Genomic DNA, 23,453 nt, shown 5'->3' with positions numbered 1-23,453 from the left:
ATAATGTTGGTAATGTCTTCATGTGAAATGAACTATAGTCTTATATTTAAGTAAGCGGGTGGTAGTTAAAGGGGCATTAATTCCTGCCCCCTATATAGTGTGTCTGTCTGGTGAGAATGGATACAGGGGCTCTTTAAGAGATGTTTGGTGACGTCATCACATGCGCGTGTGGCGCGGTGCACATAAGAGTGGAAATGGTGTGGGAAGTTAATATGGTGACAGGGTTCACGTGCAGCGCTTTCCAGGTTAATGATCCAGTATCATCCTTTTATAAAGTAAAACAAAATGGTGGAATAGGATTACAAATTTATTGTAACCGTGTTTTTGTTTGCAGTAATTTGTGTGGATGCAAGTTTTCGAGGTGCAACTGTTAGTATAGTGTGAGTTAATGTATCAGGTCAGTGCTCTCAGATGTGTATTAGTTTTAAAATGCATCAAATGTTCTATCTGTTTTATTCAAGCATCACCCTCCTTTTCACATGTCAAGTCTGCCATTCTAACCCAATCAGCCTGACATAATGATCTCCAGCCTTGAGCTCATCAACATTCTCACCAGAGTTAACAAGACGATTACTGAAATGATCTCAGCAGGTCCTTTAATGACAGCAAAGAAATGCAGTGGAAAGGTTTTTTTGGGATTAAGTTAATTTTCATGGCAAAGAAGGACTATGCAATTCATCTGATCACTCTTCATAACATTCTGGAGTATATGCAAATTGCTATTATAAAAACTAAAGCAGCAACTTTTACAATTTTCAATATTTATGTATAAAACTTTATCATCCTTATATAATGTGAAAATATTTTCACCTCTTTTGTGATTATTTAAATATAAACACAAAGTTGTTGTATGTTGAATTAAATTCAATTTATATACAGATTAATAAACATTAGTATTTTACAGGATGTGTAGTCGGGTCAGGGGTTTATCCTCTCCATCATCATCTACAATAGGGGGGGAAAGAAGTGTGACGTTATTATAATATGACTGTTGTTTCATTATTATATCCTATGGGCTAATTTGTGCTGGTCAGCCTCCAATGTAGTTAGCTAGCTTAACTGTTGTAGTTGTCTGGTGCTTAGCATGGTTTCTGTGTTAGTTTGCTTACACACATGTGGGCACAGATTAAAATGACATGGTGGAAATAAGTGTTTATATCAGAGTGTTTAATGGATTAAATGGGGTTTAATAGACTATTACTTTAATAAATGCATTTTCCACACACACTCCATCTAAAATGCTAAAAACTTATCATTTACATCTTGAATGTTGGGTACAAACCAACAGCACCTGATTCACACACTGACCTTCAGACACTTTTTATAGGCAAGACACATCTCTCTCATGTGTGAAGTTTTCCTAGTTCTTCTCTCGAGTGTCATGTCTCTCTTGTGTGTATGGTGGCTTTTTAATGTGTGTGTGTGATGGCTTTCTTATCTGTGTGACAGATTTCTCATGTGTCTTCTCTCTTATGCGTGTGACAGCTTTCATGTTGTCTTGAATAACTGAATGAATGAATGATTAAAGTATAATAAACAGTCAATAGGAATGAAAAATAGAAACGTCTTTAAATGCAAGCTGGTAGCAAAACAAAAAAGTGGGACAAGAGAGATGGAGATTTCTTTCTGCGATATTAATGCTCTTATAATGTACCAATATCAGAATTATGGTTAAAGCTTTTGTATCTAGCTGAGTATTAACATCAGTGTCTGTAATGGATTAAACATGATCATTATTGTTCTTAACAAATGTCATTCATCGATTGTTATTGCTTGTCACTTCTTAGCAGTACCAGCTTCCTTGCCGCTGCTTTTGCGCTAGCTTTCCTGGGCTTGTACTGCACTTGCAGAGGATGCACACTGCACACACGTGACAATGTACTGGACACCAGACATGTGATCTAACTTCACCCAATAAACATGCGCAAACACATGTTTGTATCTTGGAAAGTTTGTAACTTGGATGTTTGTATGTAGGGGACTTACTGTGTTGCTGTTAACAAACGTCATTTACACTCAGCAACTGTGAAACACGAGAGATGACACACGGGGAAAGATCAGACCCACACTACAGAAAAAGGCACACACACTAGGAGGTAAAACACAAGGCAGAGATAAGATACAACATAACAAGAGACAACATACATTAGAAAAACATGTCACACACACAAGAAAGACAACACAAACATTCAACAAAGATGAAAAAATCACTGGAGAAATATCTCGCACGAGAGAGATGACACACAAACCAGGGAAACATGTCAAGCATTATACAAAAGAGAGAGAGATACTGTACGTCTTGCCCCTGGATCAGTAGAAATGTGATCGACCTGTGTTGCTCTGAAATGTGCAAACAAGTGAAAAAGTGACAACCTAACATTTCACTACTTTGTCGTAATGAGGTAATGAGTTGAGTTAGTGGGAGGAGATACAGTAAGCAGTAAAAATTCCTTATAAGTAGCAGCAAAGATAAGAATAGTTTGTGCAAATTAGCAAATGATGAATATTATGCATAAACGTATTTACGGTTGGTGTGTACAATAGTTTGATGATTGTTGATCAGTGTGTTTGTGTGTGTTGATTTATTAGTCCAGTCTCAATGCTTTGAGGAAGTTGAGTTAATCTGGGTGGTTCTGTGTTGTGTGTGTGTGTGTGTGTGTGTGTGTGTGTGTGTGTGTGTGTGTGTGTGTGTGTGTGTTTATTAGTCCAGTCCCTTTTAGTTGAGGAGACGGATGGCTTGTTGAAGAATATATGTGAGAATATGTGTTGAAATTCTATTTTCTTTGTACAGTGAGACCAAAGCCTGTAGTGAAAGTCCATCCAGCTGAGAGTGTGGGCTTACAGTTGGTTTTACGCCTTCATTCATAAGAAATTTCACTGCAAGTCTCAGTTTGACTTGAACGTTCCTAGGATATTATTTCCTTGTTCTATAGTATATGTACACCGATCAGCCATAACATTAAGGTGGAAGGTGTCAGAACACACTGTCACTACTGTTTAGATGGCGAAGGGGGACGTACTGTAGAATCAGGGCAATAATGAGGGTAACTGAACACACGGTGATACTGTATGAAAAAATGTGTTGTGCAAATGAGTGATAGGAAATCGATTGCACATATGTTATCATTTTGAACTTTGCATTAATTTTTCTCTGCGATTGTACTGCCGCCCGCCGACCCAGGAGAAGCTCATTCTCTGTTCTCTTTGCTGTTAGAGACCATGACAGAAAGGCTAAAAAATCATGAATGGAGATCTCTTCACTATTTGGTGAAGTCACGTGGTAAAAAGTCTACAGTAAAACCTATAGTTATGTTTTATAGTAAAAGTAACAACATTTCTATACACACAATGCAGCAAGATCACACAGGGCCGAGTATAAACTGTGTGTCCATTAGAAAACAACTTGTTAGTGAGACTAGTCGGGAAAAGGCTTCAGTTTGGAGTGATGGGAAATGTCATGTGACCTGATGAGCCCAGGTTCCCTCTAGTCTATAGAGATGGGCGTGTCAGGGTAATAAGAGAAGAACATGAAGCGATTCACCCATCATGTATAGTGTCCTCTGTACAGGTCTCTGGAGACAGTGTTATGATCTGAGGTTGCTTCACTTGTTCAGACTCAGCAACGTTATATAGTAATAAAGTGAAGTCAGCTGATGACCTGAAAGTACTGAATGACCAAGTTATCACATCAATAGAGTTTTTCCTTCCTTTTGGCACAGGCATATTTCAGGAATCATATTGTGCGAGTGGTTCTGGGAGCGTGAGGAAACATTTTCACACATGAACTGGACACCACACTGTGATTGAGTCATGCAATCACACACACACACACACACACACACACACACACACACACACACACACTTGGATGTGAAATATGAGAGAGATGTGACAATTGCACAAGAGAAACTTCACATAGAAGAGACAACACACATTATAAAAAGTCACACACACAAGAAAGACAACACTAATACAACACATATGACACACTCACATGAGAGAGAGAGAGAGAGAGATGTCTTACTCCTCTGCTCCACTGTAGAAATGTAATTAACTGTAACTTTTACAATAAATTTGTAATCAGACGTCTTTATTAATCAGGAATATGAGAGAATAGATGTTTATGCTATAAAGGTAAAAACAGCTCTAATCTCTTCATCATTTCATATCAACAGCAAAACCCAAACCGACTGTGAGTGTGGATCAGAGCTCCATCTACACTGGAGACAGAGTTACTCTGAGCTGTGATCTGCAGGGTACTGGATGGACTTTTCTCTTTTATGAAAATCAGAAAATAAGTCCTCTCTCTAAAGAAGCTGCAGTTGCTAACACACATGAAGTGACAATTTCTAAGGAAGGGGAAATAAAGTACTACTGTAAAGCACAGGAGGGAGAGTCAGAGTTCAGTGATCCAGTTACAGTTACAGTGAGCGGTACGTCACTACAGGGTTAAAGTTAGTAAGTCTGTGAAAAAAACTATTTATTTTTAAGAAATCATTCTAATTGTGTATTTATATAAAATCATATTTAAATAATGTTTAGTCATACTGTATGTGTTGAAGTTTTTTTTATCTTTGTACAGCGAGACCAAAACCCACACTGACAGTCCATCCAGCTGAGAGTGTGTTCATTGGGGAAAGCGTCACTCTTACATGTGAGATACAGCCTGGAGGATCCTGGCAGTACCACTGGTATAGAGATAAAACAGAACTTACTACTGGAATAGAGGATAGATACACAATCACTGATGTTAAAGAGTCTGATGAAGGTGATTATACATGTAAAGGAACACAATCATCAGACCCAAAATACACAGAGACCAGTGCTGCTGTTACACTGACTGTATCAGGTGAGTGGGTTTTATTTCTGTTTTGTTAATGTTGTTTGTGTGTAACAGTGAAAAGTGTAGGTGTGTATTCTGTATAATGGCTTTAAACATGTTCTTTATATAGACATAATGTATGTTTGTCATTTTACTGATAAACACACGGCATGTTAATAAGTTTACAGCCATTAAGCTCACCTCATTAACACGAGTTACATGAACTAAAAGTTCAGTAATTATTTATTATAAAACAGTCAGGAGGTAAAAGAATCAGGAAGTTTAGTATTTAAGTTGTAAAAGTTTTCTCCTGTAACCTGAAGTCATCGAGCTTTTGAGTTCTAATATCTTTTGAGATTGGAAAACAATTTTTTTTTTTTTTATCATTTTATTAAGTTATAATAATGTAATAATAATAATCTGTGAAGGAGAATACTATGATCAGTGGTGTCAAAAGCTGCACTGAGGTCGAGTAATACAAGCATAGTTACACAACCCTGATCAGAGGCCACTAGGAGGTCATTTACTACTTTAACGAGTGCTGTCTCTGTGCTGTGATAAGGCCTAAATCCAGACTGATACAGTTCATGTATGCCATTTCTATGTAGATATGAGCATAGCTGCTCCGCTACTATCTTTTCCAGAATCTTAGAGATAAAGGGGAGGTTTGATATTGGCCTGTAACTGGACAGCTGACAGGGGTCGAGGTCAGGTTTCTTAATTATTGGTTTGATAACTGCTAATTTAAAAGTTTTTGGAACATAACCAATGCTGAGTGATTAATTAATTATTGGGATACATCCTAGACACAGTGCCAGTCTATCGCAGGGCTAATTATTTTTAACAGTTCTGTTATTGCTGGTACTATCTGTTTGAGAAAATGTGTCGGTACAGGATCTAATATACAGGTTGATGAATTTGAAGAAGAGATGAGTGAAATTAGTTCATTCTCTTCAAGGGGAGTAAAGTATTCTAGGTTCTGATCTGACATGGCTAGATTAACATCTGCATCAATTACATTGTTCGGTTTCAAAACCTCAATTTTATGCCTAATATTTACAATTTTATTATTAAAAAAGTTCATGAAGTCCTCACTATTGCATGATGTTGTTGGGGAGATTTCTGCAGTGGTCTTATTTCTGGTTAATTTGGCTACAGCATTAAATAAGAATCTGGGATTATTTTTGTTATTTTCTATAAGAGTGGAGAGATATGTTGATCTAGCTACACTAAGAGCTTTTCTATAGTTCAGGATGCTCTCCTTCCATGCTATTTTAAATACTAACAATTTAGTTTGACGCCATTTACGTTCTAAATTCCGAGCGGTCTGTTTTAAAGTGTGCATGTGATCGTTATACCAGAGAGCGAGTTTCATATCTCTAATAATTTTTCTTTTAACTGAAGCTACATTATCCAAGGTACACGGAACATCGAGTCTAAATATTCAGTCACCTGATCGAGTTCTGTGGGGTCAGACGGTGATCTAATCAAAGTTGGGAACGCTGGGAGATTACTGATAAAACTCGCTAATTTTTTATACTTAATCCGAATAATATTATTAAATCTAAAGTGTGTCCTGCTTTATGAGTGGGTCCTACTACACACTGATTTACCCCTAGCGAGTCCAGTATGGACATAAATGCTGTTCTCAGGGGACCTTCTTCATTTAAAGCTACATACTCATCCTGTTTAATCCAGGTTTCTGTTAAACAGAGTATATCAAACTCCTGATCCGTGATAATTTCATTAACAATAACTGCTTCAGATGCGAGAGATCTAATATTTAACAGATGAGAAGTGCATTCTCTGTTCTTTGTTTTGGAAGAGACCATGACAGACAGGCTGAGTGAGAGGAGCCGTTTCCTTTTATCCACTAACTGTTTGCTTCCATCATACAAATCACACTGTCTTATTAGTCTAACCTGTAATATTTCTCTCCAACGTTTCACTGATTTTTAAAATATGTAACATATTGTGACAATTTCGGATTTTTTGCGGGATGATTGGCAACCCTATCCAGGGTCCTTACGACCTTGTACGAGATAAGCGGTATGGAAAATTAATGAATGAAATTCACCACCGTAAAAGAGGTAACAATCATGGCCAATAATCCATAGTGAATTATACTGGAATTATAATTTTCACTAAAAATGTGACTAAAAATACAGTAGTTATCAATTAAATATGCTTAAAATATGTTAAAATGGCAGTAGGTGAGTTTCAGGAGGAATTTTAGCCCATTCTTCCTGGCAGAACAGCCTTAACTCCGTCATATCGCTTTAGCTCTGTCATGCCATAGCTTATTTGTAGGGTTGGGGTCTGGGCTCTGACTTTGGCGGATTTTGTTTTTCTAAAGCCATTCTGTTGTGGACTTGCTCCAGTAAATACAAATCTGTATTTGATACTGGTTCTTAAATTCATGGCTAAATCTGACCCTGTGCATTAACCTACTAAATAGTATGCTCTAACCCACTGCGCGACGTGACGTTGTAGTGACGTCTTTTCCATGTCGTTTTTGGACGTCCAATTTCCGTCCATTGATGGGGTTGTTTTGTAACGCCAGGCGACGACTTTTTTCGACGTCTATGTCTAATGTTGACGTCGGTGGAACGTCTTTTCCATGTCATATTTGGACGTCAAATTACAGTCTTTCGTAAGATAAGAATAAGGTGGATAGGCTAACGTGATTTCTTTATATAAAATATATTTTACATGAATTTATATATATATATATATTTATTTATTTATTTATTATTATTTTTTAATACTGCACCAGTTTACCGCCAGAAGGATTTTAGAGAACGAGTGAGCTTGCTTGCTGCCCAATGCTAATGGCTAGGAGTACTTTATTTACACACAGCACTCTTAAGCATGAGCAACAGATTCACCCGGAACCTACACCTAATTCAGCCTAAGCATGAACCAGGGACCATTCAACAGATCACAAACACCATAATACACAAACATGGCTGAAGCCACTAGCCCAAACAAACTTCCCCAAGATGGTGAACACACAGAAACCCCTTCCGCAATGCATGATGCCCCGCCTACGCCACAATACAATATAAAATAAAAATTTAAATAACTTGATTATAGGCTACTTTAAATAAAATAAAAACTGTTAGGGAAACAGGAAAATGTAAAAAAAAAATATATAAATATATATATATATATATATATATATATATGGTCTACCAAATAAATAAATAGTCATACAGATAATAAATCTTGTTTGTTTATAAATAATCTGTATTCATATGTATAATCATATGTTGATAGGCTCTATTTTGTAAAACACATTTACTGCCACTGCCATAGACGTCCAAATGACGTCCAAAAAAAATTAGACAGATTAGGTCAAATGTTGAACGTCAAAATGATGTACAAGTTGGGTCATGGTTGGACGTCCAAATAGTGGACCTAGTTTGGACGTCGAATAGATGTCCAGAACTGGTCATGGACCGACGGACCCAATATATATGTGATCTGCACGTCTATCCGACATCCAATATTTAGTGGGAATAGATCCTTCACTGCGTGTGGTGATAATTACAGAAGTCTGCTGCAGGTTCATAGCTTCTGTCGTCACAAGTTGGAGCACATAAAGGGATAGGGATAAAAAAAGGACTCAAGCAATCAAGAAAGGAAAAGGTTTTTGTGTGCCCCAGAAAAGCTCTTGGGTGCAAATATCCTATCTATGACAATTCATAGCAAATCATAGAGCATAGTACAGTACAGGTGGTAGATAAATTGAGACAGTTCTTAAACAGTTCTGCTTGAATTCGGCATGTCCTGTAGTGGAGTCCTTGGTGATTTGTCAGTATAGCTTAACATTTCATAGCAAATGTGTAGTTAATTCATAAGTGATTACAGCTTGTGCCATCACAGACACAAGTGACCAAAAATGTTCAATAATGTCCATTTTTTAAAAATTCCTCAAACAGTTGGGGAATGTGGGGAAAGGCTCCTTATACACTGGGAAGTTAAGCATAAGTGTGTGTTCTCTGCAGAGTCTTTTAGCTCAGTTGGGTTTATTCTGCAACAAACAGAAAATGTAACAAACAATGAGGAATTTAAAAATATATTTAAAGTAAAAGCATTTCCTGTTGTATCTTCTTCTCCTTCTTCTCCTTAGGCCCATATGTTTGTTGTTTACCATTTGTAAATAACTACTTATTAATGTTAATTCTTTAGTCATTTTTATACATGTACATTGTCATAATACAGTTTCACTTATAAACAAACTAACAAGCAGTAAGCAAGCGTAAGCTCAGTGTCAAAGTAAAAGGAGAAAAGGTCTTATGTAATATAATCCTTATATAAGCCTATAATAGGGGTTCTCAAACATAATATGCGAAGGTCTGGATCTGATTTCCAGTCAAGGTCAAAGGTCCAGAAAGATTGTTAGAAGCAAATAATTCTTTATTAAACTTGCTTATTCCTTACACACAATGTACATTCAATTTTAAGAAAGTCTGAGAAAAAATACATTCAAGCTCAGTGAAAAAATGCCACTGTTTGACTGCAATCAGATACTTAAACTTACATTCAAGTGTCAGAAAGAATTAAAATACATACAGAATTTGTGCCAAAATAGTTGTTTGTGAACCTAAACAGCCCCAAATTTCAGTATTAAAAAGTTTACAGATGTTTAAAACCTTTAGGAGTCGGCGGACCCACCGGTGGAGACACTTGCATTTTTTTCAGGTAATCGTGAAAAGGGCTTTAAATGCTCCATCATGTTTGATCATACACATAAGTGTAGTACATTTTAATCTGTTAAGGGCCTACTTTTATTTGTAAAATGAAGAAAATAAACAGGGTGCGATTTTAGTCTCAGTCTTCGAGAAAATATGTTTGAAACACGTCACCAACATGAACTGAAACTGTGAATCCTGCACACACAGTAGGAATTAATAGTGTAATGTATGACTTTGTCATTTCAGAAAATAATTTTTCAACTTCAAGAGAAAAATCTTCATTGTGTGATTTTTATGCCTAAACAAAATAAATAAGCAAAGTGTATTAATTTTAAAAGGACTGACCTTACAGGACAACACAACAACACACTTTAATACCAAAATAATTTTAAAGTAAAAGTTACATGATGCCCTAAGGGACCGTTCGCATGTTATGTCTTAAAAATGTATACATGCCAGTCACATCGCTTTCTCCTTCTTTCCAAAAGGCACAAAAAGTTGTGCTGTCATGGCGTCCGGTGTTGTGTAAGGGGATTATCTACATACTGTAATTGTAAAGGAATTATTTTCTTTTTCTTATTTTCTTAACGCTCTAATGCGACTTAAAAGTCACAGAGGGGGAAATATGTAAGCATATATGCAGCAATGTGACAAAATGTTAATAGTAATTAACAGAATATGGATCTTAGTAAAATAATATAGAGGTAAAGGGACGAAACAGAGGTGAGCCAAGGACAAAAGCAGATGTCATAAAGACAGGTCGTAAGTCATAGCAAAAAGGAGATTGATGTAATCTCAGTGTACAGTACAGTGTGTACCCAACGTCATAGGGGATGGGTAATGATGTAATGGTGTTCAGTGTACAGTGTGTACCCAACATGCATGATGTAATAGTAACCCTAGACATGATGTAATCTCAGAAGTACACGTGCAACATGTACACCCACAGTTGCGCACACATGACTAAATAAGAGGGCATAGACAAATAACAAAAAGACACGAAATCAGTTTTATGAATAATAAGTTTAATTAGGAGTAGACACAAAAATAAAATACTATGTGCATCTACTTAATGACAAAACAAATATAAAAATACAAAGTATAAGGCCCAACATAAAAGTACAAAAAAACATAGGGGGTCTGGGTAAGCATCAATAATGAAATAAAATATATAAAATCACATATCAAACCTTCTTTGAGCCAGAAGAACACCAAGATCAGAAGAAGATCAGTGAGAGGAATAAAAGCAGAAATGTCACGATTAAGAAGTGGTACAGATGCTGGAGGAAAATCTGTTTGGGTATCAACAGAGGCACTCTCCATAGTTTGTGTACTAACAGACACTTTAAAATCCATCTGGGTAGCAACACTTATGTGACAAACAGGCTTTAGGACAGAAGAAGTTGGAGTACTAGACTCTGGCCGTACAGGCCTAAAAGCATGAGAAGGAGGGCTATTTGCCTCCAAACGCAGTCTTTTAGAAGAACCGGGTTTGGAGTCATCCTTCTTGTAATACGTAAGCCCCCTCTCGTCTAGAAAATGCATAAATAAAACAGGGGGCTCAGACTCATCCTGGGTGAAACTCACAGAGGCCCGGTCCATGGCAGGTTCAGGAGGGTTGTAATCCGTTCTGCCCTGGCTGTCCGAGTCGTCTAGAGGGATGTACTGTAGTGAGCACTTGAGCAATTACAATCAGCTACAAGATTAAAATAAAATACACAACACAACAAATTGGGAAAACAAGACACGAAATTAAAATAGTACGACAGAGATGCTTGACCATGGCCTGTCTCCTAAGAACTTTAGAGTAAACCAGGAAATGCCCAATGCGCCAGCCCAATATTTTTTAAATTAAACAAATTGTTTGCATGTGGTCATGTGGTCTGATGAGTCCAGATTCACTCTCTTCTACAGAGATGGGCGTGTCAGGGTAAGAAGGAAAGCGCATTAAGCGATGCACCCATCATGCATAGTGTCTACTGTACAGGTCTCTGGAGACAGTGTTATGATCTGAGGTTGCTTCAGTTGGTCAGGTCTAGACTCAGCAACTTTATGTGGCAATAAAATGAAGTCAACTGATGACCTGAAAGTAGTAAATGACCAAGTTATCACATCAGTAGAGTGTTTTTTCCTTGATGGCACAGAATTTTAGGAACCAAATTGTGAGAGATCTTCTGGGAACATGAGGAACATTTTCACACATGAACTGGACACCACATTGTGTGCTGTAATCAAAGCTAAATGTGACTGAATGGAAGCTTAGAGTGCATGACTGTTTTTTTTTTTTTTTGGCCATGTGCTCCGATCGGTCATGAAATACACTTGTATTTTACAAAATGTGAAGTAGGGTCAAAGGTCAATCCTCTCATTGACAATCTACAATAAGGGGACAAAGTATGATATGTGATGTTACTATAATATAAGTGTCAGATATAAAGACTGTTGATTCATGATTACACACTTTAAAGCACATATTTAATCAGACATCATGTAACCATGCAATTTAAAACAAACACACACACACACACACACACACACACACACACACACACACACACACACACACACAAACACACACACTTCGATGTGAAATATAAGAGAGATGTGGCAATTGTACACAAGAGAAACTTCACATAGAAGAGATAACACACATTATAAAAAGTCACACACACAAGAAAGACAACACTAATACAACAAATATGACACACTCACATGAGAGAGAGAGAGAGAGAGAGAGAGATGTCTTACCCCTCTGCTCCACTGTAGAAATGTAACCAACTGTAACTTTTACAATAAATTTGTAATCAGACGTCTTTATTAATCAGGAATGTGAGAGAATAGATGTTCATGCTATAAAGGTAAAAACAGCTCTAATCTCTCCATCATTTCATATCAACAGAAAAACCCAAACCGACTGTGAGTGTGGATCAGAGCTCCATCTACACTGGAGACAGAGTTACTCTGAGCTGTGATCTGCAGGGTCCTGGATGGACTTTTCTCTTTTATGAAGATCAGACATCAACTCCTCTCTCTGAAAAAGCTCCAGTTGCTAACACACATGAAGTAACAATCTCTAATGTAGGACAAACAACATACTACTGTAAAGCACTCAGGGGAAACTACGAGTCAGACAACAGCGATCCAGCCACGATTACAGTGACAGGTACGTCACTACAGGGTTAAAGTTAGTAAGTCTGTGAAAAAAACAACAACAATGTATTCATTCTTAAGGAATCATTCTAATTGTGTATTTATATAAAATCATATTTAAGTTATGTTTAATTGTACGTACTGTATGTGTTAAAATTTTATTATCTTTGTATAGCAAGACCGCAGCCTGTAGTGAAAGTCCATCCAGCTGAGAGTGTGTTCACTGGGGAAAGCGTCACTCTCACATGTGAGATACAGACTGACGGATCCTGGCAGTACCACTGGTATAGAGATAATAAAGAACTTACTACTGGAATAGAGGATAGATACACAATCACTGACGTTAAAGAGTCTAATAAAGGTGGTTATACATGTAAAGGAACACAATCATCAGACCCAAAATACACAGAGACCAGTGCTGCTGTTACACTGACTGTATCAGGTGAGTGGGTTTTATTTTTGTTTTGTTAATGTTGTTTGTGTGTAACAGTAAAAAGTGTAGGTGTGTATTCTGTATAATGGCTTTAAACCAGTTCTTTATATAGTTATAATGTATGTTTGCCATTTTACTAATAAACACACGTACAGTAGGTCATCAACGGGAATGCCTGTTACCGCCGTGCTCACCGCCGCAGGAGAAAATAAATCAGTCGCATTTCGTGTCATTCGTGAAACGACCGCCAGGTGGCATTTTCATTCGATGCAGTTTTCAAATATAATTAGAGCTTAAGTCATAAAAAAGTCACATGTTGTATCAAAGAAATACTAGTGATGGTAATTTCCACATCCGAGTACTTTATACAACAAACATGAATAATCAGAACCAGGTCTATTTACATTTACTGTACAACAAGGAGTTAAAAAAAATGGTTAAATTTTGTTTAGACTGACGATTCACTAGGTGACAATTGTATTTGTACAAAGAATGAACTGTTATATAGCCTCTCTTTGGCTCATTGTTATTATTATTTTTTATTTTTATTTTACATTTTAAAGACATTAAATATAAAAATAACTGGAAAAATAGACTTTCAGAATAGAACATAAGAATAATTTTAAAAATCCACTCTAAACTGCTGTGTTGTTTCTGTAAACCCCTGATTGGGTTATTTTGACCCAACAACTGTTTTATTCTTTATTCTCTGGTTTCTCCAAACGGCAGCCTGCAAAATGTTTACAATATTACTGTTATTGTGTCATAAAGTGTAGTTTTAAGAGTTGTTTAGGCGAGAATGCGTGTGTGTACAGCTTAAAAAACTGCCCCAACGTTTCGGAGATTTAAGCTCCAGACAATGCCCATGTACATGCATCCTGTACCCCACCCAGTGCAGCCTCACCTCTAAAAAGTACTTCTGAAGATTACCGCTGGCTGTGACGTCTCTGTAGTGGTTTAAACAGCGGAGGTATTTTATTTTCTGTATTTCTAACTGCCATTCTTTGGTATAATACTGTTATAGTATAATATATCACGGCTGTGTGACGCACCCTGTACTCTGTGTTCCAGACTCTTTGGTGGAGGCTGTTGATGTTTTTTTTAAAGGTTTTCTTGTCTTTAAACTACACAAAGCAGTGTCTTCCCACCTGGGAGTTTCTCCAGCATACTGTAGATCAGATTGATGGACATGAGTCCTCATCTGTTACATTTTTGGTGACAACAGTTTAATGGTTTAAATGGTTAAAATAAATAGTTAAAATATTAAGATGGGGAATGTTTGATGTCATGTGGGCATTATAAGATTTGTATTAAAAACTTCTAAATAAAAAGTGGCAGCTGGCACGCCTGAAAAAAGATGAAGGCTTATTTTTATAGACCAAATAAAAATGCTTTTTTAATTGTTGGCTATTGTTGTTTACTTACAATACTTGTTAATTTAATTTAAATGAGGTTTGGGTTCGGGATGTTGAGCATCGTGATCCTTCTCTTTAATTCCCTACGTAGTCTATTTAGTGCTTAACAGCACGCACGTTTTCTAGATCGCACCGGCAGAAGTAGACTAATGATTATAAATATGTCGGGAAAAACAGCAAGAAGACCATTTAAATCTGACTATTTTAATAATTCATTAATAAATTAGTGATTTCTTTGGTTTCGGCTGCAGTGATGAAGGTAATCATGTCATCTCGTCGTCTCTGCAGCAGTGGATGTGTCTATAATTCACGTTTCGTACAAATTACATCATCTGATATTTGTTTTCCATTAGTTTATATAAAAGCAGACATTTTGCTTTCTGTAAGTATATATTTTTCACGTCTGTAAGGCGAGTATACACGGAGTTTCGGTTTATTTTCTGACAAACTCAAGTTCACAGAACCGATACAGAATAGCGCCCCTGTTTACTTATTTTAGAAAATCATAACATTTTGTGCACTTAAATAAAAGTAGAGTCTTATAAAGTCTATGTAGCTTATACAGTTTTATTGTATAGTTTTTGTATATTAATCTGACAACTTTTTCTGATGCACACTCAAAGTTTTCTGGCCCGCAAGTGTTACACATGATAAAATATAAAGGCTCACTGTGTTAACATTTACTTTGCTTAAATTCGATAGAACTAAGAAACATCTATATTTAATTTAAATTCTAAATCTGTACTGTAATTTTAGTACTGTGATTGTAAATTCGTTTAATGTTTCACTTGTATTTTATAAGGTTTTGCTGGCGGTGGTACAGCGCAACGGGAGTCATTATTTATTAAAGAAAATTATGATGATCATAACAGCCTACTGCATTTCATTCTTATAATAACGCAAAACACAACCGGGGCTGAATGACAACGACATTTGCTGGCGCAGTAGCACGTCCTGACAATTTTTTTTATTTTATGGTAATTTAGTTTCATTTATTTCAGTTAATAAATCTATTTATCAAATAGTAATAGTAATTTAATCAAATTTAAAGAACACAAAGTATAAGATGACACAAGACCCTACACGTAGCTTTCCTAATTACATGTGTTAAAATCTAAAGGCTCCTGTGTTATTGTTTACTTCGCTTAAATTCGATCCTTATAAGATTTAATAATTTTTTAATTCTACATTTGTACTGTAATGTTAATACTGTGATCACGAATTTATTTAACTACAGTGTTTCAATTGATTTTATCCGCTACTACGTGCAGCTCTGAAGGAGCTGCGGCTCATTAATCCTGCAGAGAATGAACTAAGGCCTGAGGAGTCAGTAGTTATATACTGTAGTTACTGTAGTTATATAGCGCCACTCAGCGGTAAAAGCCAGCAAATACAAAGCCAAGTGCTGTTGCCGTGAGACGCAAAGGTAAAACCATTATTCCGGTTGGGGACCATCTGTATGTGTGCATTAAATTGTGTTTTAATTAAATGTGTAAATAAGCAGATGATTAGACTGTGAATACAGAATGTTTTATACATCTCCTACTGAGGGTCAGAGATTTCTACATGTTTATTGTGTTTATAGAACTTTAATGACGGACATTAATTTGTTCATCTGATGTGTGGTATCAACACTCCACAAGTTTATTGATGTTTATACAAAACACAAAGTGTTAAAAACAAAAACATTAACATTTATGGAGTTTTCCAAAATATCTTCCAGATGTGTAGTTTTTCATTTTCCAAATTACTTGTCACTCTGTACACCCGTGAACATGAACTGATGTAGAGAGAGATTATAGACCTGCTTCATATTTTCTGACTCTCACCTTAATCACCGTGAAACTTTATATTTAATATCCATCTTTGTTTTCATCACGTGTCTAAATGTAAATTCTCAGTCAGTCAGTCATAAGTTGTTTTACATCATCACATAGAGAATTTAACTGTTTTACTGTAGAAGTTATTAGTGTGTTAAACACTTCTTTACATTTTATAATTGTGTTTCATTTCTAATAGAAAAACCTAAACCTGAACTCACATCAAGTCTTACAGGAGACGTCCTGACAGGAAACTCAGTGACTCTGACCTGTACACTGAATCTGCAGTCTTATGGATGGAGGTTTTACTGGATTAAAGACACACAGAGCAAAGAGACTAAAACTGAAACATTTAACTTCACCACCAGATCAGTTAGAGTCTCTGATGGAGGTCAGTACAGGTGCAGAGCTGGAAGAGGAAACCCAGTCTACTACACACAATACAGTAAAGAATTCTCACTAAAGGTTAAAGGTGAGTAAGAGACTTTCTATAAAGGTATTCTGTACAACACTTAACATATAAACAACACGTGAGCAGGTTTTAAAAAGTCTTTCAGTTAAATCACTGTATTAAAGTTAAAGAGAGACAGTGTGAGCTCGGCTGAACACGACTGGTGTGAAGTGAGCTGAAAAGTTTAAATGGAAAAACACTAATTTATCTTCAGAAGAAAATGTCACCAAAAGCTGTAAAAGTCTTTTAAAAGCTGCTGAACCTGTGTGTAGTCGCTCCCAACCCAACGGCTGAAATAAACAAACCATGTCAGTTTGTTAATGCACAAAAACTAAACATTACTTTTATATTTGTTAATATTATTGTGCCATTATTTAGAATAATTTAAACAAAGGCATTTCGAATTAATAATATGTGAAGCCTACATGTATAAATGACCTACTTTTATTGTTTATGTTTACAGATTAATTGAATTACAGTGTCATGAAAAAGTGTTTGCCACCTTCCAGAATTTTTATTTTTGTATTATTTAAATCACCAAACAAATTTTAATATCACACAAAGACAACCTGAGCAAAGTCAGTTTTTAAGGGAAAAACCTCTATCCAAACCTACGTGGGCCTGTGTGAAAAAGTAATTGTCCCCTAAGCTCAATAACTGGTTGTGTCACTGTTGGCAGCAGCAACAACTGCGATCAAGAGTTTGTAGTAAATGGCAGTGAGTGTTTCACAATGCAGGCAAAAAAAAACAAAAGCGGGTAAATACTTTTTCACAGCACAATGAATAAAATGAACTGCGACTATAGAGCAAGCAGGTCATTGTGAACTGATAGTGTAATACAGCGGCCCATGTGGCAGGCGAATCTGTAGACAACAACTCTGTGGATTTCCAGACGGGTAGATCAGCGGAAAACACACTTGCTAGACAACACCGCCAATGATAGCAATCAGGTAAAACACACGGCACCTGGCCACATGCCCACTTAAGCCCCCAAAACCGACACCCAGTGAACATTAGGTAGCACCCGGTATGAGAGCAAGTCATTTCAGTAACAGAGCTCAAAGACAAAGACACAGACAAAGTCTAAGCTCAAGAGCACGGCAAACCACTTTATTATTATTATTATTATTATTATTATTATTATTATTATTTATCAAGGCACACAAAGATGGACAAGGTTCTTTAATAAGAATAAATAAGGATAATAGAATGATCATAGTCTGACTCACATTAAATACAGAAAGCAAGTAAAATCAACTGGTATATTGAGATAACATTAATAAGATTAAAGAAATATTAGAAACATAAACTCAGGAAAAACAATGTTATAGGTTAACTGTAAATTCTGGTCACGCTGCTTCTCTTGTTGGCTGGAGCTCATTTTGGGGCTCAAAGAGTACGTGGTCTTCACTGACTGCAAAGAATCCAAAGACTGAACCGAAATGAGACTGACTTTGGTTAATGTCATATATCATTAAACCAAGCTTTAAAACAAAATCCTGGCCTAGTTTATGTACTAATTTAAATATAACCACTTATTTGGACACAGATTACAAATATACCATGGAACTTTTATCTTTTTTCTTTACAGAAAATTAAGAGAAAATTAAGAGAAGTTTAAGAGATGCTGCATGAGGCCCATTGGTTTAAAGCACTTTATTGGACATTATCCAAGCTGGTTAACTGTTTTTCCTTTAAAACCATGCTACTGGTGAAGTCATGTTACGGGTGTGTAGACACTTGACTAGGGAGGACCACAGACATGAAACGAGATCTTATTATTATATAAATTATAGAAGGTGTAGGAGAGAAAAATAGATTAAAAAGAACTAAACGAGAGTAAAGAGAATGAAAGTGTGCATGTGTGGGTCAGGAGCAGTGTCCAGCAGGTATGATGACACAAAGCTGGTAGTCTGAGAAGGTGGGCAGCAGTCGCTAGTTTATCAGTAGCATGTCCACGCTGAGTGTCGAGTAGGGCTGCACAATTCTTGAGAAAATGTGAATCACGATGTTTCTCAATGGGAATTAAGATCACGATTCTCTCACACATTTTTCTCTCAAAATCACTTTAGATTAGCTTCATTTGTTTGTACATTGTTTAGATTTTTGTGAACAAAATATACATTTTGCCCTATCATTATCAAGATATTAAGAGTTTTATTTTTTATGGCATTATTCTCGTGTCATTATTTTCAAACATTTTAGAAGGGACATTTTAAGTTGATAGACAATCAGAGCCATACATTAGTTACCTGCTTTATTCTCACAATGAAGAGAAATTTTTTTTTTTAATTATTTGATCTGTTGGTAGATTTGAGAAACTTGCATATGACATTGACAGATTAATTGAGTTATAGTGTGATGAAAACTATGATTAAATTTATTAAACTACATTTAATATTACACAAAGATAACCTGAGCAAATATAAAATGCATTTAAAATGCATTAAATGATAACTTTACTTGTTAAGGGAAAAAAATCTGTCCAAACCAACCTGGGCCTGCGTAAAAAAATTAAGTGCACCGTTCCCAGATTCTTTGAAAAAAAAAGGAAAGTTGGGCTGAAAAGTAACAAGAAATTATGTGTTGGTAAATTTACTAAAGAAAGACAAAAAATAAGAAAAGAGAATACTTGTGTTTAACAGAAAAGTTGAGACAAAAAGGGCCAACATCATTTTGAGAAGTCGAGGCAATATTTAGTGTCCTTACTTTATTTAAGTTGCTGTGTTCTCCGAAATAATAAAGTCTTCCAGAACATGTAGACAATCACTCCTGCAGCTCAACTTACATAACTCCACCTCTGAGTTTAAAATGAATTTTACAAACATGACTGATTAAAAAATATTTGTGAACTATTTGCTACTAGTTAATTGATCGCAGATGGCGGGGGCTTACGAGTGGTGCAGTAGTAAAATGCTCACCCTATCATCCAGGGATTGCTGGTTCGATTCCCGGGTGATGCTGTAACCTCTCACAGTCGGAGGTCTAGAGAGAGCTGATTGGCCGAGCTCCCTCCCTCAGAGGGGAGGGATGAGAGGTACCTCGTGCTGCCACATTATTCACCGCTCTACAGACAATCAGGGGCATCTGTGAGCTCACGCAAGCGGAAGGAGCGGTTAGCGCTGTCCTCCGAGTGTGTTACGCCGCCCCCAACGGTGCATGAATTAGCAATTCGAAAAGATGCGGTCGGCTGGCGTCACGTGGTTCGGAGGAAACACGTGATAGTCTTCGGCCCTCCCGACTGAGTGGTAGTAGTAGCCTTACTGTGGGAGCCCCCTAGTGACGGGGAGGAATTGGACACGATTAAATTAGGGAGAAAATCGGGGAAAAAAAATATTGCAGATGGTGTCATTCAAGGTGTGTGTGTGTGTGTGTGTGTGCTGACATGCAGTGATGAGTAAGGAATTTGTTTTTCCTTGTATTTATTAAGTATACCTGTTAAGTTATACTCAGTCCGTTACTTCTAGCATTATTGTTGCTCTTTTACCTTTTTGTTTCTTTTTCTTGTGTTCTTGTTGACACTCAGTGTTCCTGAGGATAAATAGTCAGAAAAACAGAGAGTGAAAATAATGGTAGAAAAGATCTACATTTAAAGAACTTACTGTTCTGTACAGAATCTACACCCTGAATGGTTACATAACGTCTGTACTTAACTTTAAAATGTTAATACTTTTAAATGTTTTGAAAATTTAATTATGAACATAAAATAATTCCCTCATAGTTTTGGAAATTAATTTCTAAATAGAAACAATAGTGTTTGTGTTTTGTTTCCTTACAGAGATTAAACCTGTGGTGATTATAAATCCTGATACACAGGTGTACAGAGGAGAGAGAGTGACTTTCAGGTGTAACATACAGACAGGAGGAGACACTGAGTGGACATACAGCTGGTATAAGAATGAGAACACACAGACCCCACACCGCACAACACAGGAGTTTACAGTAGATATTACAGAACAGTACAGGAGTTATTATGAGTGTAAATACACCTGCAGAGGAACGAGGAAAAGAGACTCTCAGATCTCACAGATCAGTGATCCTGTTACACTCTCTGTATCAGGTGAGTGTGTGTGTGTGTGTGTGTGTTGTTATAATGTAGGTGCTGGTACACATGACCTTGTGGGTGGAGATTTACTGATGGTGTAGGACGTGAGGAATTTAAACACTGTGATGTAGATGTTGGAGTTTGTGTCATGAAGTGGTGAGTTATTTGCTCCCATTCACTGGTTCACTGGATGTTTGTCGTGTGTTCAGTGTGTTTAGAAAGTGTTTCTGTACTGATTTGTTCCTAAGTCGGGGACAAAGTGAGTCTTACACACCTTTGGCACAAATATACAATATAAAGTAAACCACGCCACTTGACTAAATCTGTCCCTTTTCCCAACACTGCCATCATGTGGTTAAAGACCGTAACCGCATCTTTATGTGGGGGAACTGACCGCCACATTGTGAACACACCAGCATGCCTTGCGGGAATGTCGGTGTGCTCACCATGATGGGGAAGGGTGTTTGGGTGAGTGGCTTCGGCCCTGTTTGTGTGTGTGTGGGGGTGTGACGTGTGAAATGTGCTCCAGTTCAGGCTGACACTGAATTGGATGTAGGCTCCTGAGTGAAGGTGCTGTTCATGCCATACCTGCTGTGTGCTAAATAAAGTACTCCCAGCCATTGCATTGGGCAGCAAATAAGCTCATTCGTCTCTCCACCATTCTTTCCGGCGTAAAAACGCTACATTGGTGTCAGAAGTGGGATGGAGAATAACGGGTTCGAGCGCACAACGGAGGACCTTCTGAAAATCCAAGCGGGCCGCCGAGTAGCGGAGCGACTACTCGCGCAGAAGAAGCGCTTTCCTGACGGAGCTAGCGCGAGCACACCACGTCAGCCAACGCGGAGCGGGAAGAAGAAAATCCCGGCGCTGGATCTCGGGGCGGAGGCTGGCGCTGCGCAAGCGCCGGAGCAAGCTACAGCTCCGTGCGCCGTTAGCCGGCAAAGCGACCTGCCGCTGCGCGAGGCCGAGCGCGCTGAGCCCATATTGGCGGTACATCGCGGCGGAAGAGCCGAGCGACCGACCGCAGTTCAGTGGCGCTCCGTTTGTGAACCTAGCCGGGGACAGGGCTACCCGTCGCGGCTAGGCAACGAGCAACTCTCTGACGTTTCGCGGCGAGGCCGAGGCACGGGACAGCGTACACCAGCAGCCGCTAGACTAGCGCCGGGAGGACACGTGGGAAGCCGCGCTGGGCTTTACATTGACTGTGTGCTGGATGGCGTCTTACTTCGGGCGCTTGTGAACACCGGCTCCACTGTTTCGCTGCTGCGCTCTGGAGTACTGGGGCAAAGCAAGCGTGTTCGCCGACGGCCTGATCCTGCCTTCAGCATCCGCACCGTTGCTGGGGGCTGCGTCAAGGTACGGGCGTGTCGCACAGCGCGAGTCCAGGTGGGTGGCCGAACCTATTCCCACGGGTTCGTTGTGGGGAATGTCGAGGAGGACTGCATTTTGGGGTTGGACATTCTGGAGAGATGGGGTGCGGTGCTGAACTTGGCTAGCAGAACTCTGCGTGGTAACTTCGGGGTAGCCAGGTTGCTCGGACCCAAACCACAGCCGGACAGGTTAGCAGCACACACCCGGGGGGCGGAACTTCCGGTAGCAGACCGAGCGGAAAATCTGCGCGCTAACACCGGCGCTTTACCTCGCCGGCCGGGCAGCAAAGCGCTAGCCGGTACTGCAAGCAAGTGGAGCGCCGTCGCGACGTAAAACTCTCGACGCAGGACGTTCCCCCCGTGCAGTCCTCCAGGTCCTCTGGTGGTGATCAGCCGTCCGAGCCAGCGTGCAGCCGTCTTTCTGCGTCACCCAGAGCGTCACCCGCAGTCGCTCCGCCGGTTTCGCCGGTCTCACAGCTGAACTGTGAACCGCTCATCGCCAGGCAGAAGGGCCCCACCCAGCGCTCACGGGCACCGCTGCGAGACTTTCGGGTGGGGGCACCTATGGGGCGAATGGGCGTGGACACTTACAGCCAGGGGCGAGATTTTGCTGCTGGCGAGCAGGTGTGGGTGTGTTCTTCCGGAAGGAGGAGGAGGCGGCTCTCGGCCGGGCGTGTGTCTCACTGGGTGGGCCCCTGTACGGTAATAGCTCGGCTCTCCGATGTCATCTACCGGGTGCGGTTGGCGGGGCGGGTACGAGTTTTGCTCACCGGGACCATCTTGCGCCTTACCAGCCGCACGCCGGGGAAACATTGAACTCTGTGGAGGCCGGACCGCCTCAGGACTACGTTCGCGTTCATCCCTCACCTGCCAAAGGACGCCGGCGTTCCCGCCGACCGGATCCACGCCTCCAAAACAAAGTTCGTCATGGTGACCAGGGACGGTCACAGCTCGGGTGGGGGCAGTGTGGCGTGGACGGGGCGGCGGCTGACGACCAGCATGCCTTGCGGGAATGTTGGTGTGCTCACCATGATGGGGAAGGGTGTTTGGGTGAGTGGCTTCGGCCCTGTTTGTGTGTGTGGGGGTGTGACGTGTGAAATGTGCTCCAGTTCAGGCTGACGCTGAATTGGATGTAGGCTCCTGAGTGAAGGTGCTGTTCATGCCATACCTGCTGTGTGCCTAATAAAGTACTCCCAGCCATTGCATTGGGCAGCAAATAAGCTCATTCGTCTCTCCACCATCCTTTT

The 23,453-nt window shown here is 39.0% G+C and overlaps 1 protein-coding gene across 1 annotated transcript in view; it reads left to right on the top strand.

The window, feature by feature from the left end:
• Positions 1–23,453, top strand: part of LOC128520463 (Fc receptor-like protein 5) — a 53,679-nt gene that overhangs the window by 958 nt on the left and 29,268 nt on the right. The window contains exons 2-7 of the mRNA XM_053494717.1: positions 4,176–4,256; positions 4,583–4,849; positions 12,422–12,685; positions 12,848–13,114; positions 16,540–16,812; positions 20,570–20,851. Of these exons, the coding sequence (XP_053350692.1) occupies positions 4,176–4,256; positions 4,583–4,849; positions 12,422–12,685; positions 12,848–13,114; positions 16,540–16,812; positions 20,570–20,851 (1,434 nt within the window). The remainder of the gene's footprint in view (positions 1–4,175; positions 4,257–4,582; positions 4,850–12,421; positions 12,686–12,847; positions 13,115–16,539; positions 16,813–20,569; positions 20,852–23,453) is intronic.

This window comes from Clarias gariepinus, chromosome 1 (genome assembly GCF_024256425.1).
Source record: "Clarias gariepinus isolate MV-2021 ecotype Netherlands chromosome 1, CGAR_prim_01v2, whole genome shotgun sequence".
NCBI lineage: Eukaryota > Metazoa > Chordata > Actinopteri > Siluriformes > Clariidae > Clarias > Clarias gariepinus.
This window is presented reverse-complemented; position numbering and strand designations above follow the sequence as displayed.